Source organism: Elephas maximus, chromosome 4 (assembly GCF_024166365.1).
Source record: "Elephas maximus indicus isolate mEleMax1 chromosome 4, mEleMax1 primary haplotype, whole genome shotgun sequence".
NCBI classification, from domain to species: Eukaryota; Metazoa; Chordata; class Mammalia; order Proboscidea; family Elephantidae; genus Elephas; species Elephas maximus.
In genome coordinates this window covers 27,456,268-27,475,427 of record NC_064822.1, presented here as the reverse complement: position 1 = coordinate 27,475,427, position 19,160 = coordinate 27,456,268, and the positions used below count along the sequence as shown (strand labels likewise).

Here is a 19,160-nt window from a genome sequence, read left to right as displayed (position 1 = left end):
TTGGTATCAGGGTTTTGCTGGCTTCACAGAGTGAACTATAGTCCTTCATTTTCTATGTACTGGAATAGTTTGAGTATAATTAGTGTCAACTTTTCTCTGAATGTTTGGTAGAATTCTCCAGTGAAGCCATCTGGGCCAGGGCTTTTTGTCATTGTTGTTGTTGGAAGTTTTTTTTTTTTTTTTAAACATCTACAATTTCTTCTTATGTTACAGCTCTGTTTAAATTTTCTACCTCTATTCGTGCTAGTTTAGTTAGGTAGTGTGTGTTTCTAGAAATTTGTCCATTTCTTCTAGGTTTTCAAATTTGCTGGAGTACAATTTTTCATAATACTGTTATGATCCTCTTTATCTCAGGTAGTTCTGTTGTAATGTCACCCATTTCATTTATTTTGGTTATCTGTGTCTTTTCACTTTTTTCCTTTGTCAGTTTGGCCAGTGGTTTGTCAATTTTATTGGTTCTCTCAAAGAACCAACTTCTAGTTTTGTTGATTCTTTCTATTATTTTTCCATTTCCTTTATTTCTGCTCTGATCTCTATTATTTCCTTTCTTCTGGTGACAGTGGGCTTCTTTTGCTCTTCCTTTTCTATTTGTTCAAGTTGTTGGGTTAAGCTATTGATTTCGGGCCTTTTTTCTTTTTTGATGTCTGCATTTATTGCTATAAAATTTTCTCTGAGCACTGTTTTTGCTGTCTCCCAGAGGTTTTGGTATGTTGTGTCTTTATTCTCATTTGATTCTAAGACATTTTTTCATTTCATTTTTAATTTCTTCTGCGACCCAATAGTTTTTAAGTGATGTGTTATTCAGTTTCCACGTATTTAATTTTTTCCTTGCTCTTTCTGTTATCGATTTCTAGTTTTATACTGTTATGGTCAGAGAAGATGGTTTGTATTATGTTGATGTTTTTTAATTTATTGAGGCTTGCATTGTAGCCTAGAATATGGTCTATTCTGGAGAATGGTCCATGTACATTGGAGAGGAATGTGTAGTATGCTGCTTTTGGGTGGCGTGTTCTGTATATGTCTATGAGGTCAAGTTGGTTGATTGTGTTATTTAGATCTTCTGTATCTTTACCGAGTTTCTTCTGTCCATGGTCGAAAGTGATGTTTTAAGTCTACTACTATTATTGTAGAACTGTCTATTTATCTTTTCAATTCTGTTAGAGTTTGTTTTATGTATTTTGGAGCTCTATCACTGGGTGCAGAAACATTTATTATGTCTTCGTGGTGAATTGACCTTTTAATCATTATATAATGCCCTTCTTTGACTCTTTTTTTTTTTTTTGACTCTTAGAATGGACCTTGACTTAAAGTCTATTTTATCCAAAATTATTACTGCTACTCCTGATGTCTTTTAGTTACTGTTTGCTTTATATAATTTTTCCATCCTTTGATTTTTAACTTAGTTATGCCTTTGTGTCTAAGGTGTGTCTCTTGTAGGCAACATATTGATGAGTCATTGTTTTTATCTATCCTGTCACTCTTTGTCTCTTGACTGGTGCATTTAACCCATTTACATTCAGTGTGATTGTCTTCATTATCTAGGGCTGCTAGGAGAGAAATAGCACAAGTGGATGGTTTTAACAAAAGGAAATTTATTCTCTGACCGTCTAGAAGGCTCAAAGTCCGAATTCAGGGTGCTAGCTCCAGGGGAAGGCTTTCTCTCTCTGTCGGCTCTGGAGGAAGGTCCTTGTCTTCAATCTTCCCTAGTTGAGAAGCTTCTCAGCACAGGGACCCAATCCAAAGGATGCACTATTCTCCTGGCTCTTGTTTCTTGGTGATACGAAGTCCCCTGTTTGCTCCTCTCTTTTATATCTCAAAAGAGATTGACTTAAGACAAAACCTAATCTTGCAGATTGAGTCCTGCCTTATAAACATAACTGGTTCTAATCCTGCCTCATTAACATCAGAGAGGTAGGATTTAAAACGCATAGGAAAATCTCACCAGATGACAAAATGATGAATAATCACATAATGCTGGGAATTATGGCCTATCCAAGTTGACACACATTTTGAGGGATCATAATTCAATCTTTGTCATTGATTACCAATAGGTAATAACTCATTGCTGTTATTTCATTAATTTTTTTGTGGTGTTAATAGTTTCTTTGCTCATCTCAATTTTCTGTGCTGAGTTCTTTTTGTACATGGATTTTCTTTTCCTATTGATCATTGTTGTTTTTATGTTTACTGAGCCAATTTTATTTTCTCCATTTTGGAGAGAAGATTTATTCATTTTCGTTGTGATTACCCTGAAGGTCACCTTTATTCTCTTAAATTTAGAACAGTCTGTTTTATCTTGGAATCACCTTGACTTCCTCTCTATATGGAAGTTTATTCCCTCTTTTTGTTTTGAAGTTGTCATTGTTTACAACTTAACACGTCTCGTCCCCTGTAGTCAGTTTTATAGCTTTATTTTACTTTCGTGACATCTTTATCTGGGTTAGTATTTGGGTGATGCTGTTGTGTGTCTTTATCTCACGTTGTCATCTGATGTTGTTTGTTCTCTATCTGAAGGATTTCCTTTAATGTTTCTTGTACGGCTGGTTGGGTTTTTATGAATTCCCTTAGTTTCTGCTTATCTGGGAGTGTCTTTGTTTTTGAAAGACATTTTTGCTGGATATATGATTCTTGGTTGGCAATTCTTTTCTTCCAGGATTTTATACATGTCATCCCATTGCCTTCTTTCCTGCATGGTTTCTGATGAGAAATCAGCACTGTCATGGATTGAATTATGTCCCCCCAAAAATGTGTGTATTAACTTGATCATGCCATGATTCCCGTATTCTGTAGTTGTCCTCCATTTTGTGACTGTAATTTTATGTTAAAGAGGATTAGGGTGGGATTGTAACACCCTTACCAGGTCACATCCCTGATCCAATATAAAGGGAGTTTCCCTGGGGTGTAGCCTGCACCACCTTTTATCTCTCAAGAGATAAAAGGAAGTAAGCAGAGAGTTGGGGACCTTGTACCACTAAGAAAGCAGTGCTGGAAGCAGAGCACGTCCTTTGGACCTGAGGTTCCTGTGCTGAGATGCTCCCAGATCAAGAGAAGACTGACAACAAAGATCTTCCTCCAGAGCTGACACAGAAAGAAAGACTTCCCCTGGAGCCGATGCCCTGAATTTGGACTTCTAGCCTATCGGACTATAAGAGAATAAATTTCTCTTTGTTAAAGCCATCCACTTGTGGTATTTCTGTTATAGCAGCACTAGATGACTAAGACAAGCTCTTAGTCTTATTGATGCCCCTTTGTAAGTGATATTTCATTTTTCATGAGCTGCTTTCAGGATTCTTTCTTTGTCTTTGATTTTGGAAAGTTTGATTATGACATGTCTTGGTGAATTTCTCCTGGGATCAGTCCCATATGGGGTTTGTTGGGCTTCTTGGATGGAAAGCTTATGGTCTTTCATAATATTTGGGAAGTTTTCTGCCAATGCATCTTCAAAAATTCTCTCTGTACTTTTTTTTCTTCTCCTTTTCTGGAATTCCTATTATGAGTAAATTATTCCTTTTGATGGTATTCCACATAACTCTTAAGCTTTCTTTGTTTTCCTTCATTCTTTTTTTCTGATTGTTCCTCAAAGAAATTAGTATCAAGGGACTTGTTCTCTATTTCACTGATTCTTTCTTCCATTGATTCAATTCTACTTCTGTGTCCTTCCATTGTGTTATCTCTTTCTGGCATTTGTTTGTTAATCTTCTAAATTTCTAGTCGTTGTGTATGTATGGTTTCTAATTGTCTAATTGAGTCTGTCATTTTCTTCTTGTACTGTTTTCCTGAATTCTTCTAGGGTTTTCCTTGATCTCTTTGAGGATCCTAAATATAAGTCTTTTGAATTCCTTCTCAGGTAGTTGTCATTTATCCCTCAGGAAGGGTTTCTTTCCCTTTATTTTGCTCACTTGTTTGACCTGTCTTATCCTGTTTTTTTCATATGATTTTTTACTGTCTGCTGTCTCTGAGGTATTAATGTGTTATTTTATTTATATATTTATTGATTGTATATTTGTTTTGCCCTTTTTTTGTTTTGTTTTGTTTTGATATATCAGGGCAGGAGAGGCAGGTGTGCTCCACTGATCACTGGTCTGGTGGCTTGGGAACACTAGCCACCTATTCCCAGGTGGTTGGGGCAGTGGTGGGAGACAGGTGGGGTGGGTACATATTGCTGCTGTTCATTGGTCTGTTGGTGCAGGAGTGTATGCTGCTGCTTGCCAGGTGAGCAGGATGGTGGGGGGTTGACAGGCAGGGCAGATGGTGTGCTGCTGCCAATCACCAGTCTAGTGGCATGGTAATGCTCTCTGTCACTCTCCAGGTTGGCAGGGCAGCAGACTGGAGGCTGATGCATGGAGCAGGCACATGCTGCTGCTGGTCATAGGTCCAGTGGTGTGGGGGCACACACTGCTGCTCATCGGGTGTACAGAGCTGCTGTGTGGGTGGCAGACAGGCCAGATGCATGTCGCTGGTCACAGGAGGGGTGGGGTGGCGGGGCAGGGAGGGTCATACCATGGTCCCCAGGCCAAGTGGGCAGCAAGAGTGGGGTGGAGAGCTCTTGCTGCTGGTCACTGGGAGTGTAGAGGGGAGCAAATTCCTCTGGTTACTGGGCATGGCATGGGTGCCAGGGCACTCCCCGTAGGCTGCAACCAGCCATCGGGGGGGCCTGGACACAACAAATGCAAGGAGGATGGGGGCTGCCTGGACTCTGGTCCAGTGGCAGACCTCCTGCTGACACTCTATAGATCTTTTGCACCATGTGCACTACCCACTCTAATGGTTGGGGACTGCCCCGGTGAGTAGTCCTGTCTCTGGTTCCTAGCTCCCTCTCTCCTCTGTGGACACCAGGATCCCTGGAGCTCTCACTCACCTTCCTGTGCTTTCCCTTCTTAGATCCAGTTCATGTCCTGCTCACCTTGCTTCACTCTGGGTTTGTTTACACAGCTTCTCTGTCTGCTATTGGGAATTCTGTGAAGTTGCCTTCCTGTGCTCCTCACTGGGGTTGCTGCCCACTTTGTCTCAAGATAGACACACTGGCAAGGCACCTCTGATCCATAACTTCCTCATTTGCTGTTTTTGTTCAATTGCTCCTTCCAGTTGGTGTTCTGTCTAATTCTTTGTCCTTCCTTTTGATCTCAGGGTTCCAGGATTCTCATCTGTATCTGTTTCATTTGGTTTCTTGGGTCTTTGCTGTAGGGAACAGCATGATGTGTCTGACTAAGCTATCCACCATCTTAGGCTGTCTCCCTTTAGTATGCTTTTACTTCTTATCTCCCCATTACCTAACATGTTTGGTTAAATCATCTGATAGTTCAGATCCAGGTTGTTATTGTGATAATACTATTCTGTTTTTATTTTATGTCATTATTTTAACTCAATTCTTAATAATTTGATCAAATCTGAAAGCAAATTATAAAACAAGTTATATTTAACTTGTTTATTGGTTTATTTATTTATCATTGCTTCTTATAACTCACATTGTTCTCTTTCATAGAATCTTTTTTTTTTTTTTTGGTTGAAAAATATTCTAAAGTAATTTGACAATTTTTCAGAAAAGGTATATGGGGTACCTGTAGTATTTTGTTCTCACTTTGTACTAACACTTGAACGTTAATCTTTCAGGGTATAGAATTCCAGGAGAAAATTATTTTTGCCTAAGGATAGTAAAAAGGAGCCCTCATGGTGCAATGTTTAAGCACTGGGCTGCTAACCAAAATGTCTATGGTTCAAACCCACCAGCTGCTCCTCAGGAGAAAGGACCCAGCAATCTGCTCTTGTGAAGAGTATAGCCTAGAAAACCCTATGAGGCAGCTCTACTCTATCACACTGGGTCTCTATAAGTCAGAATCAGCTCAATAGCACATAACAGAAACAAGGACGGAGTAAAGGCATTGCTCAATTTTTTTTTTTTTTTTTTAGTTTTTCAGGATATAGAATTTCAGAACAAAACTTGTTTTCCTCAAAGGACAATAAAGGTATTGTTTATGTTTTTCTTTTTTTTAGAATTCATTGTAGTCAATGTTAAGTCTGTCACTGTTATTCTTGCTCTTTTGAAAACTTTTTTCTTTCCTTTAATTTCAATACCAAGTTTGAATTTTGACTAAGTGTGGACATTTTTGTTTGCTTATTTTTCCTCCTTGATACTAACTGAATCTTTTCAATCTAAAACTAGAGTTTCTTCAGCTCTTTAGCTCACAGAAGCATCTCTCTCTTTTTTTAATGTAAGTATGTCTTCACTTCAATTACTCTTTTTCTTTCTTTTGAGTTTTCATGTCCTATTTTTCTTTTTACTCTTACTTTACAATCTTAGTTGTGATTTTACCTTCCAGCCAGATCCATCCTAATACTCACACCTTCTATTAAATTTATTATTTTTCCAAGTACATTTTTTTAATTTTCAAGAATGATTTCTTAATCTATGAATGTTTCCTTTTCAATAACAGCCTATTTGGACATAGTGTCCCCCTTGAATCTCCTGAGAATATTAATTAAAAAAATTTAAAGTTATCTTCTGTCCTTTATATTATGTTTCCTCTGAAGTTAGTTGTCCTGCTTCTTAATCTTGGCTTGCCTCTTTAATGCCATTAGTCTTCCTTAAATGTTTGATGATCCTTAGTTGTTCATTTTTATGAATGAAGGACTGGGCTGATTAGTTCAAATAACTAACGTGGATATCATTCACGGATGTGTAACAAACTTTCCCCAGTAGACTTCTTTCTTGCTCACGAAAGGATATTGTTTAAATTTTGTATATTTTTGAAATTCACTGAACTTTATGACAATGCAATCATATTGTATGTCTATTTCTGCAACTTTTTTTTCTGTTCAATATGTTTGTGCTGTAAAAAAAAAAGTGCTATATTGATGAATATATTGCTGAAATACATTCATTTTTCATTGCTGCTTTGGTGTAAAATATACTACCACCTTGTTGTCCATTTTCCTGTAGATGAACATTTAATTTGTTTTATTCTCTTTCTCTTTTTTTGCTATTAAAAATAATGATTCCTTTAACAAGTTGGTAGCATACTCCTAGTATGCAACACAATTCGCTCTTTATAAAAAGTTATTTCTAGTCAAATATTTTGGATGATATTTAGAGTCATGTTGTTTATTATAGAAATAAAACTCCCTAGATAAAAATACTCAGCAAAGAGAAAAAGATTCAGCAACAAGGTTCTTAAAGAAATCCTTAGACCTATAGCAAATTTTAAAGTAAATATAACAGGAACAGGCTTAAAAAAGATCTTTAGAGAAAACAGAAAAATTTACAAATGAAGAACTAAAAATAAACTTTAGAAGTCTCTAGTTTCTACCAGCAAATAAGAAAGCTGGGACTTGGTGAAATTATGTGACTTTTTCAAGGTAATAAATAACCTTAGTGATCTGTCACTAAGGAGCCTTAGTGGCACAATGGTGAAATGCTCAGCTGCTAACCTAAAGGTTAGTGGTTTAAACACACCAGCCGTTCCATGGGAGAAAGATGTCGCAGTCTGCTTCTGTAAAGATTTACAACCTTGGAAACCCTATGGGGTAGTTCTACTCTGTCCTATAGGGTTGCTATAAGTCAGAATTGACTCAACAGGAATGGGTTTTGGATCTTTCACTGCAAGATATAAATACCGTGGAACCAGTCATCACAGACATGCTGTCACTCCCTGTAAGGAGCAGGTAAATGCAGACTTTTTTTCTATCACTCAGCTGGTAAGAACAGTCAACTTTTCTTCACCCTGATTTACCTGGGACACTTGTTTCCATTTCACCAGCCAGATGGAACATGGTAAGCACTGCCATCTTAGGCTAGTTTTACTTGGCATTTTAAAACTGATCAGGAAAACGCATTGTTCAGAAATTATTTTGGCATAAAAATTGTTCAGTGCTGTTTTGCACAAGATAATTCTGACCAAAAATAAGTCCAAAGTTGTTAGTAAACTCTAGCGTCATTATACCGAGTCCCTGGGTGGCACAAATGGCTAAGCACTCAGCTACTAACCAAAGGGTTGACAGTTCAAGTCCACCCAGAGATGCTTTGGAATAAAAGCCTGGCGATCTACTTCTGAAAGGTCAGAGCCTTGAAAACCCTGTGGTGCACATACTCTGCACACACGGGGTCACCACAAGTAGGAATTGACTCAACAACAACTGGTACGAGTAGTGACATTATTCAATACAGTATTAGAAATTTCTAGAATGAATTTACAGTCTTTTCTTACCTTAGCATTTTCAATGCAGGGGCAGAGGGCCCACGCTGCACTGGCCTTCACATCTGGGTGGGGGTTTTTTAGCAATGACCACAACAACCGAACTCCATCTAAGCGGTCAATGATCCTATTTGAAAACATAATGATATAAAGTGTATAAATTGCATAAGTTGTAGTTAGTGGGTGAAAATGAAAACTTACATGACCCAACTATTTACATGATTTTAATTACTTTTCTCCTTTTCACATCTTGATCGTGTGTTTCTTTGCAAAACTTTAAGAACAGTGTGGATATAACATGCTGTTGAATGGTCAGCCCTTTGGTTTCAGTTTTCAATTCATGACATGGCAAGCAAGTTACACGATAATGACCAGCCGTGTAAACTTAAAATCAATCCGTGTCATTTCTTAATTAGCTGGACGCAAACCATGACCTAAATTTAAACATACTGGACCCTTTCAGATGGTAACATCTAAACACTTTCCAAAACAAATATTTATGCCTCAGAACTGTGCAGTTACCTTTTTTATTTGGTCTAGGCTTAATTTACTCACGGTACTCTATGACATAGTTTAAACTCCTTCAGTCCTAATCTAGCATTAGGAATTAAAATCCTTACACCACAGTGCATCCTTTGTTGAGCACGAATAACACGTAACTTGTTTTCCGTATGCTCCCTTACCAGCAAGACTAACACTGCACATTGCGTTATAATTACTTAAACACACTGTAATCAAAATATCTTCATGACTAGCTGAAAAATGAATTATCATCAGAGTCATCTCTACACCATCTGTCTTCTGTTTATATATCAATCAGTCTGAGGAGCATAACCTCACATTAAGGTCCACAGAGTACTTTCAATTGAGAGGAAGGCCAAACAAAACTTAATATCCTTTACAAACATGGCTTTGTTCAGAAAGAGATGTTAAACTGAAAGCAGATGAAAAAAGATAAAGAACATCAAAATTCCTTTGATTTTTAATCTCAAGTTAAGTTAAACACATGTAGTATTTAACCACAGATATGATAAATACCATTAGCCTAAAATACCAGTCAAATTCTTTCTTGAAAAGTGATGTAAAAACATCTACATTTCTTGATTATCTGAAATGAGTTTCCCAGAAAAAGAGAAATGGATTATTCCAAAAGTTCCAAGTAGAATATTGGTTTTACATAACCTTATAAGATGATGAGGCAAATAACCCTTAGTAAGACAGAAACTGTCTCTTAAAAAAAATGACTTTTAATAAGAAAAAAAATGTATTAAGAAAGTAACTTGAAGTTTAACTAAACACCTTTTCTAACTTCAAAAGTTTTCTGTCATGTAATACGGAGATAAAAGTTTTCTTTCTCAACTATAAAAATCAGCTTAGGTGAAAAAATATACTGGGCATTACACAATGAAGAATTTACTTTAAAAATGAAGTTTAAAATGTTCACTGTCTTACATATGCCACTGAAAATATAATGAATTCCATCCTTTGGGCCTCTACGTATTTTTTTGTATTTCAAGTTCATAATTAATGATAGTGAATGACAGCCTGAGCTACCCTCTCACAAATTTAACAGTAAAATTAGAATTAGTAATATACATTGTTGGACATAATTTCTTATTAGAGTAGAAGTCATTTGGATGTCATTTGGATGGCACACATTTTCTGGTTCACACATACACAAAAAATTCAATTCTGTACCTCCTAGGCAAAATTTCACAATTAATTAAAAATTTGCTGTAATAATTGTAAAAATAGATATATTTGTCCCCTTGCTCACCCTAAACCCTAGGCACTTCATCAGCTGCTTAGTTATAACAATGAAGATTTTTACCCTGTTACTGGTGTCTTAAAAGAAAGACTCAGCACAGTACAGAGTAATAACCTTATATTAAAACCAAAAAACTAAACTCATTGCCATCGAGTGAATTCCAACTTACAGTGACCCTATAGGACAGAGTAGAACTGCCCCATAGGGTTTCCAAGGAGCAGCTGGTAGTTTTGAACTGCTGACCTCTTGGATACCAGCCAAGTTCTTAACCACCACGTCACCAGGGCTCCAACTTCATATTAGAAAACATTATTAAAAACATTTTTAAATACAAGAGCTAACAAAGTCAGGTGGCATCAGGAAAAGCCAGTCAATAAACTTCACCTTGTCCCTTTCATTTCGCTCATCCTCTATATCCAATCAGTCACCGCTGATTTTTACTTCACAAAAACTCAAGTATCTGTCCTTGATTGTTTCATTCTCCCTGCCAGCATCTGAATCCCTTCACTACCCCTACCAGCTGCATATACCAAGTGGAGTTCCATAAGAATGAATAAATCCACCCCAGAAGAAATACAACCAGAATATTCCTTACAAGAGAGTATGGCGGCAGGACTTTAGCTAAGTTGCATTAAGCACTTCACTAGGAAAGAAAATCACGGTTGGTAAAGCAGAAGGTCAGCAAAAATGAGGGAAACCCTCAATGAGACAGATTAACACAATAGCCTCAACAATGGACTCAAAGATGCCAACTATTATGAAGATGGTGCAGAGCTAGGCAATGTCACATTCTGTTTTCCATAAGGTCACCATGAATCAGAGGTACTTGATAACAACTAACAACCAGTTCCATAACTGTTGTATAACTTCTTTTATGCCTTCCAATTTTTCTCAATTCCAATCTATCATAAAAATCACTATGAAATTAATCCTCCTAAAGAGCCATCTAGAGCTTCCACAGCAGCCACTTGAAAGTAAGGTCCCAGGAATGTTCATTTGGTCATTGCAACACCCAGCACATTCAATCAATACTTGTTGAATGATTCACAGTGAAAAGGTCGCTCCCATGAGAAAAGCTCTCCAATGGCCTCTCATTGCCTGTGTGACACTAAAACCCCAATTCCTGAGCTCAGCATTTCGAATTTCCAGTGAGCTGGTTTATTCCTCCCAATTCACTGTTTTTTGGCATTTGCTCATGAAACACTGTTTGACCAGCTACTAAACACTAAATGCCAGGCATCCAAAAAACAAATTTTTTTTAATTGTGCTTTAAGTGAAAGTTTACAAATCGAGTCAGTCTCTCATATAAAAATTTATATATACCTTGCTATATACTCCTAGTGGCTCTCACCGTAATGAGACAGCATACTCTTTCTCTCCACCCTCTGTTTCCGTGTCCATTCAGCCAGCTTCAGCCCCGCTTTGCCTTCTCATCTCCCCTCCAGATAGGAGCTGCCCACATAGTCTCATGTGTCTACTGGAGCCAAGAAGCTCATTCCTCGCCAGTATCATTTTCTATCTTACAGTCCAGTCCAATCCCTGTCTGAAGAGAGTTGGCTTTGGCAATGGTTCCAGTCTTGGGGCTAACAGACAGTCTGGGGACCATGACCTCTGGGGTCCTTCTAGTCTCAGGCAGACAGTTAAGTCTGGTCTCAAAAAAAAAAAGAAAGAAAAAAAGGTATTTTAATTATCCTTCAGGAAACTACAGTCTCGGGTGGGAGATAAATAACCCAAAAAACCAAACCTGTTGCCACAGAGTCAAGTCTGACTCATAGCAACCCTATAGGACAGAGTAGAACTGCCCCATAGGGTTTCCAAGGCTGTAATCTTTACGGAAGCTGACAGAGTGCCACATCCTTCTGTGGAGGAGCTGGTGAGTTCAAACCACCGACTTTTCTGTTAGCATACAAGCACTTAACCACTGTGTGACCAGGCCTCCTTCTGGGGATAAATGGACCACTTTAATCTGTTATAATAAATGCTGCTATAGATATATGCATAGGGTTTTATGTGAACTTATCAGAGAGACATGAGCTTACTGATGATACCATAGATATCCTTCTCCCAACTGTAACCCTTTGTCCATGCTGCCTCCATTTTTTACTATAATAATGTATCTTTTAAGACCTATAACAAATCTCTTCCACAAATCATCTGGCTTCTCCTCCCTTTAAGCCCTCTAGTGAATTTTGCTGTCTCCCTTCCTGGCATTCATAACATATTGTCTTGTAGTCTTGAGTTGCTTTTACCTCCCCCATTACTGTGTAATCGCCTTGACAGCAGGAATCATGTATTGGTCACTATGCTTCAAAAAAAAAAAAAAAAAAGCCAATCCCATTACCATCGATTTACTCATAGCGATCCTATAGGACATTACAGAACTGCCCCATACGATTTTGGAAATCACTAGGGCAGGTGGTGGATTCAAACTGCTGGCCTTTTTGGTTAGCAGCCAAGGTCTTAACCGCTTCTCCACTAGGGCTCCATGCCACGCTTAAAACCAAAAAAAGCAAACCTGCTGCCGTTGAGTCGCTTCTGACTCATGCGACCCATGTTTAGGACATGCTAATATAGACAGTGAACAGTGGTTACAAGGATCTGAAACAGGACAGTCTTTGCTTACTCCTTTTTCCATTAATCCAAAAATCTCTGCTAACGCAAATATTTATTTTTTAAACCTCATGCATGCGAACTACGTGTTCAAATTCTAAACCAAACCATTAGAATTAAGTTTTCATTTAAAGCTGTCTTCTAAGTGCATTTTCACAGAATTTCTTTAATACTTTATTGCTTTTTGCATATACAACGACGGATTTATAGATAGAAATAGACAATTGCTGTTCAGTCAACTCCAACTCATGGCAACCTTAAATATAAGAGAATGAAAGGCTGCCCAGTCCTTCATCATCCTCACAATTGCCAGCATGTTCGAGCCTATTGTTGCAGCTCTTATGCCACTCCACCTCACTGAGGGTCCTCCTCGCCCTCTCTGGCCTGCTACTTCACCAAACACGATGTCCTCTTTCAGCGATTGGGCCTTCCTGATGACATGTCCAAAGCAAGCAAGTTGGACAGTGTTGTCTTGTGATTCATAAGGTTTTCACTGCGGGTTTTTAATATTACAAAGTAGATCACCAGGTCTTTCTTTCCAGAATGTCTTAATGTGGAAACTTCCCTGAAACCTGTCCACCACGGCGACCCTGTTGGTATTTGAAATGCCAGTGGCATAGCTTCCAGCATCACAGCAACACGCAAGCCACCACAGTACGACAAACTGACAGGTGTTAGGACAGACGTGTAGGTGGTTTTAATTTACTCCACTGTCCATTATTCCCTTTTGTATAGGTCTTTAATGTGGTTAGCCTCTCTGTATTCAATTCCAGTGGCATGTTAGTTAGCTCTTCCTGTATTTATAACATGAGAATTTTACACTCATCCTCTGATATCATAAAACCAAAACGGAATTATCTGTTTTTGAAATCTTCAACTTTATCAGAAAAATCACTCTGCCTGGCTGGCAGAATAACAGCTCCAGAAAAATGAGGACATTTTCATATTCTGTTTTGTTTTTTTTTTTTAAAAAAAAAAAAAAAAGAAATCCAACAAATCAAAAAGATGCTTATTATGTTTCTTTGTCTCTTTTGTTATAGTAACCTTTTTCAGGACTGTTTAAGAAGTCTGGTTGAGGACAAACGTATGAACAAATGTGAACAGTGGGCGCCCACATCATAGACAAGGCTAAGATTGTGGAGTTTCTTTCTGGCAACGGCAGTATATGTATTTTGAAACGACAATTCTGCATGTTTTCTAAAAATTTTACAACAGTTGCTGAAAACTGCACTGATAAATAGTATTATACGACAAGGGCTGAAATTAAATGTGAGTAGCCTAAAAGAGTATAATACTCTTAAACCACAACATTAAAAGATGCAGCTGAACCTACAGATTTTGAAACTAAGTTGGCAATTCAGTAAAATGGATACATAAATGTATGTCAGAATTAAATGATAAATCTGCGAAAAACTATGATTAGGAAAAAGTATTTTACAAAAAAATCCTCAAAAAAAACTGGAAATATTTTAGACATTATACCCTAAACCTCGCCCAAAAAATGTAACTTAAAAAAATCCTCAAAGTTTTCATTTATATATTATCTACAAGAGGCTGCGGAAGACCAAATTTAAAGATGTGAGTATGATGGTTTGGGAAGGAAAGTCATGTATTCCCAGAGGTCCTTGGCCTTGGCTAAGCATAAGGAGAATAGTCTATCTTTTCCTAGTTGGTGTAAACAATATGACTGAAGTCCTTCGGTGCTGTGCTCAGCTGCAACCAAAAGGTTGGAGGTTTGAGTCCACCCAGGGGCATCTTCGAAGCCTGGTGACCTACTTCCAAAGAGTCAGCTATCAAAAACCCTAGGAAGCACAGTTCCACTCGGACACACATGGAGTTGCCATGAGTCAGAGTTGGCTCAATGACAACTTTTTTTTTAAAGCAATATGATTAGAAAGATTCTAAAAACTTCCTTTCAGACAAAAACTTATTTAATACAGTAATTATTAATTGAGCATCTACCAAGTGCAAGGTCCCCAGGTGGTGCAAACGGTTTGCACTCAACGACTAATTAAAAGGTTGGTGGTTCAAACCCACCCAGTGGTGCCACAGAAGAAAGGCCTGGCAATCTGCTTCCATAAATGTTACACCCAAGGAAACCCCACGGAGCTCAGTTCTACTCTGTAACACACGGGGTCACAGTGAGTTGGAATCGACTCCGCAGCAACCAGTGTTTGGTTTTGTGTCATGTGCTGGGCATTTTTTGAGGCACTGGGGTTTTTCAGTGATGAAAGCAAATAAAAACCCCTACTCTCTGGGAGCTTATATTATTTTTGGGAAATGACATACAACCAATGAATAAAAGAGCAATCGATATACTAAATGTTGGTAAATGATTAAAAAAAAAAACCAAACCCACTGCCATCAATTGGATTCCTACTCCTAGCGACCCCATAGGCCAGAGTAGAACTGCACCATAGAGTTTCCAAGGAGCGCCGGGCGGATTCAAACTGCCGACCTTTCAGAGAAAAATAAAGCAGAGAAGGGGAACAGGGGATGTTGGGGAAGAGGTGGCAGGTACACCGAGACAATACTCATTGAAACAGTGACATCTGAGCAAAAAGCCTGTCACCGTGGAGAAAGGTATTCCAGTTCCTAGCACAAGTTTCAGCACAGTGAACAAGTCATTCTCGGTAAATATTAAATCAAAGTTACTCATCATTACATTCATCGACTATTAGTGCTGGATCTTAGAGAACATCTGCTGTAACACTTTCATTGTATAATGAGAAAACAGAGGTGAGGTGGCCTCATGCGTTTGTTATAGAAGCAAATAGAACATAATGATTTGGGTGAGAGCATTAAAGCCAGCTGATGGAAGGTTCCCAAAATAGAGAGCAAAACATAATAATACAAACGTCCAGACGTATGGTCACCAACACAGTGACAAGACACCCATTCCACTACCCCTTCTGGATGTAGGAGAAAAATGTAAAAATGGTGTGATGTAATTATAAAAATCCCCCAAATACTGGAAGTAGTAAACACACACCGTCCCTAAATAGATTGACATTAAAAATTATTATTGGATAAATCTACATTACTACCTCTAATTTGGGGATTTATGACTGTGATGAAGTGGGTACTCCGCAAAACAACAAAACACACACAGGGAGCAACCTAAGGGTAGTTGGTGTCTTCCTTATGTACCACCACCACTACCAGTTGCCGTCAAGTTGATTCCGACTCATAGTGACCCCACGTGTGTCAGAGTCGAACTGTGCTTCATAGGGTTTTCAATGACTGATTATTTGCAAGTAAATTGCCAGGCCTTTCTTCCAAGGTTCCTCTGGGTGGGCTCAAACCTCTAACCTTTCAGTTAGCAACCAAGTCCATTAACCATCTGCATCACTGACCTTATGTATACAGCCTTGTACTGTTGACAGGTCTTAGATTAGATAATTGTATAGCCATGGGTTCAAATCCTGAGACTGCTATTTATAGCCACAACTTTTGGTAAATATTTAATCTCCTGGATTAAATAATTAATTCTCATCGATTAAAATCAGGATAATACCCATCATCTAGTGAAATAGCCAATATAATACCAGATAGATAGTAGGAACTGAGTTAAGGTTAGTTTCAATCCAGGGATTGATAAATATGCAAACAACTTTAGATAATCTATGGTTATATCCAGTAATACGAAGTAATTATATCCAGAAATTAGGCTAAGTCAAGTTTTATTTAGAATATAAAAATCCATTGCCATTCAACTCAGAGCAATCCCACAGGACAGAGTAAAACTGCCCCATAGAGTTTTCAAGGCTGTAATCTTTACAGAAGCAGGCTGCAGCATCTTTCTTCCATGCGGCTGGTGGGTTTGAGCCATCAACATTTCGGTTACCAGCCGAGCACTTAACCAGTGTGCTGCCAATGCTATAAATTTACTAATATATACTAAAAATATACTATAAATTGCTGAACTAAAACTTCTGATTTTATCCAGGCATATAGCCTCACTTGATTTTATGGGCACCATGTTAACCGTACAGATAGAAAAAACAATCTGGTTCATTTTGGTTTGAACTCAATAAGGTACACTTGCATTAACAGTTCATATGGTCTATGAAATATTTTGTTCTAACTTATGTAACAAAGACTTATCATACACTTTGATTAGAACTGTGGTGTTGGTAAAGAACATTAACTACACCGTGTACTGCCAAAAGAATGAACCAATCAGTCTTAGAGGAAATATTACCAGAATGTTCCTTACAAGTGAGGATGGCAAGACTTCATTTGTCTTGCTTACTCTGGACATGTCATCAGCGAAGACTGATCACTAGAAAAGGACATCAGATTTGGTAGAGTGGAGGGCTAAGGAAAATGAGGGAAACCCCTAATGAAATGGATTGACACAATGGATTCAAACATACCAATGATCATGAATATGGCACAGGACTGGGCCTTGTTTCATTCTGTTACACATAACGTGGCCATGAGTCAGAGCCAACTTAATGGCAACTAACAACAATGATACTGATTAGAAGTTTTGCAAGTAATCTATTTTTAATCTCCCATTTAAGTTCCTATCTCAACTTCACCAAGGATTTCTAAGTTAACTGTAGAGAGCCTCTGGGAATTGAGTAAGGAGTTTTCAGACCAGGAAGGAGAACAGACAGAGGAAAGAGTAGCCACAAAGAGATGGAATCATGAAATGGCCAACAGGTTTGGGGGACCGCAAGTAGCATGATGTAGTTGGGTTCTGGGTGTGGTGTGCTTGGGGATGGTAGATGAGTCTGCAGAGTTAGTACAGGCCAGGTTTTGAAAGCTTTGTGTGAAAACAAATAAATGAAAGATGAAGGGATTCCTGTTCTCGAAGTTCAGAATCCTGGTTAAGCATTCAACTGCTAACCAAAAAACCAGTAGTTTGAATCCACCAGCTGTTCCTTAGAAACCCTATGAGGCAGTTCTACTCTGTCCTATAGGGTCTCTATGAGTTGGAATCAAAACTCGACTGGCAACAGGTTTATCCCAGAAGTTCAGGTTTCCAGTAAAAATTAGCAATATATTCAATTGCAGGAGTCTGCTTATAAAAAACTACACAAAGACCATACATTGCTAATTTTTTCCAAAAATCAATAGAATGCTAACATAGGGAGCCACTTTAGTAGATCGTATAGTAAATATGATATGGTTTCCTGTTGCTGTTCTCTTTCGCTTACATTTTTCATGAGTATTACTTATGTCATTAAACAGTCTTCAAAGCATCTTTGCTCTCCCCCCACAAAGAAAGTTTTTCTAGTTAGAATTATTATTGGATATTATTGGATAAATCTACATTATTACCTCTAATTCGGGGCTTTATGACTGTGATGAAGTGGGTACTCTGCAAAATAACACAACACACACAGGGAGCAACCTAAGGGTAGTTGGTATCTTCCTTATGTACCACCACTACCAGTTGCCGTCAAGTTGATTCCAACTCATAGTGACCCCACGTGTGTCAGAGTCGAACTGTGCTTCATAGGGTTTTCATTTGTCTTGCTTAATTTGGACACGTCATCAGTGAAGACCGATCACTAGAAAAGGACATCAGATCTGGTAGAGTGGAGGGCTAAGGAAAATGAGGGAAACCTCTAATGAAATGGATTGACACAATAGAGCAACAATGGATTCAAACAAACCAATGATCGTGAATATGGCACAGGACCAGGCATTGTTTCATTCTGTTACACACAACGTGGCCATGAGTCAGAGCCAACTTAATGGCAACTAACAGCAACAATACTGACTAGAAGGACTTTTTTTTTTTCAAACCATCCCAAATCCTCCTCTTCATCATCTCTGTGATCATTTATGTGAAGAACTGTTCAGCCCCTAAGCAAACATAAGTGCATCACATTATGGGATCATCCTATATGGGTTGTTTTATAATCTGCTCTTAAAATTCAATAATATACAATAATCTAGAATATTAATATATATATATATATACCATGTTAATGAATTGGTAGACTGAATATAGTTAAGATTGCCAATCTCCCGAAATCAAACTAAATATAGATTTCTAACAATACTTATTAAAATATCAGAAAGCTTTCTAAAAAAATTAGACAAGATGATTCTAAAAATTTATATACAAATGTGAAAGATCTAGAATAGCCCAAACATCTCCAGAAGTTGGAGAGCTTACGCTATTATAAAACTATAGTAATCAAGAGAGCATGGAGTGGCATGAGGATAGAAAAATAGATCAATGGGGAAAGGAATCCAGGAATAAACTCACCCATATACAGTCAACTGAATTTCAACCAAGGCACCAAGTTAATAAAATGGTAAACAGATAGTGATTTCAATAAATGTTGCTGGAACAATTAGATGCTGTATGAAAAAATTAACTTTGACTCTTTCTTTACTTAAAAAACTAATCTTATAGATAAAATCAATGTACGATCCAAAATGCATCCAGAATAAAATAGGAGGAAATCTTCATGACATTGAGGTGAGCCAAGATTTCTTTGGCAGGACACAAAAAGCAATAACCCTAAAAGAAAAATTGATAAGTTGAGCTTGATCAAAATGAAATGTTTCAGCTCAAAAGACAGCCTTGATGCTGACTAGGAAAAAACATTTCACAGCACATAGAT

At 37.9% G+C, this 19,160-nt stretch overlaps 1 protein-coding gene across 6 annotated transcripts in view; it reads right to left on the bottom strand.

The window, feature by feature from the left end:
• The window catches only part of ODAD2 (outer dynein arm docking complex subunit 2), a 257,613-nt gene that overhangs the window by 104,472 nt on the left and 133,981 nt on the right, over nucleotides 1-19,160 (bottom strand). For 5 of the 6 annotated variants that reach the window (XM_049881739.1, XM_049881742.1, XM_049881741.1 and 2 more), the window contains one exon: nucleotides 8,202-8,316. In XM_049881739.1, the coding sequence (XP_049737696.1) occupies nucleotides 8,202-8,316 (115 nt within the window). Of the gene's footprint in view, nucleotides 1-6,073; nucleotides 6,828-8,201; nucleotides 8,317-19,160 lie in introns of those variants that run through there. The other variant, XM_049881743.1, reaches the window with a different exon arrangement.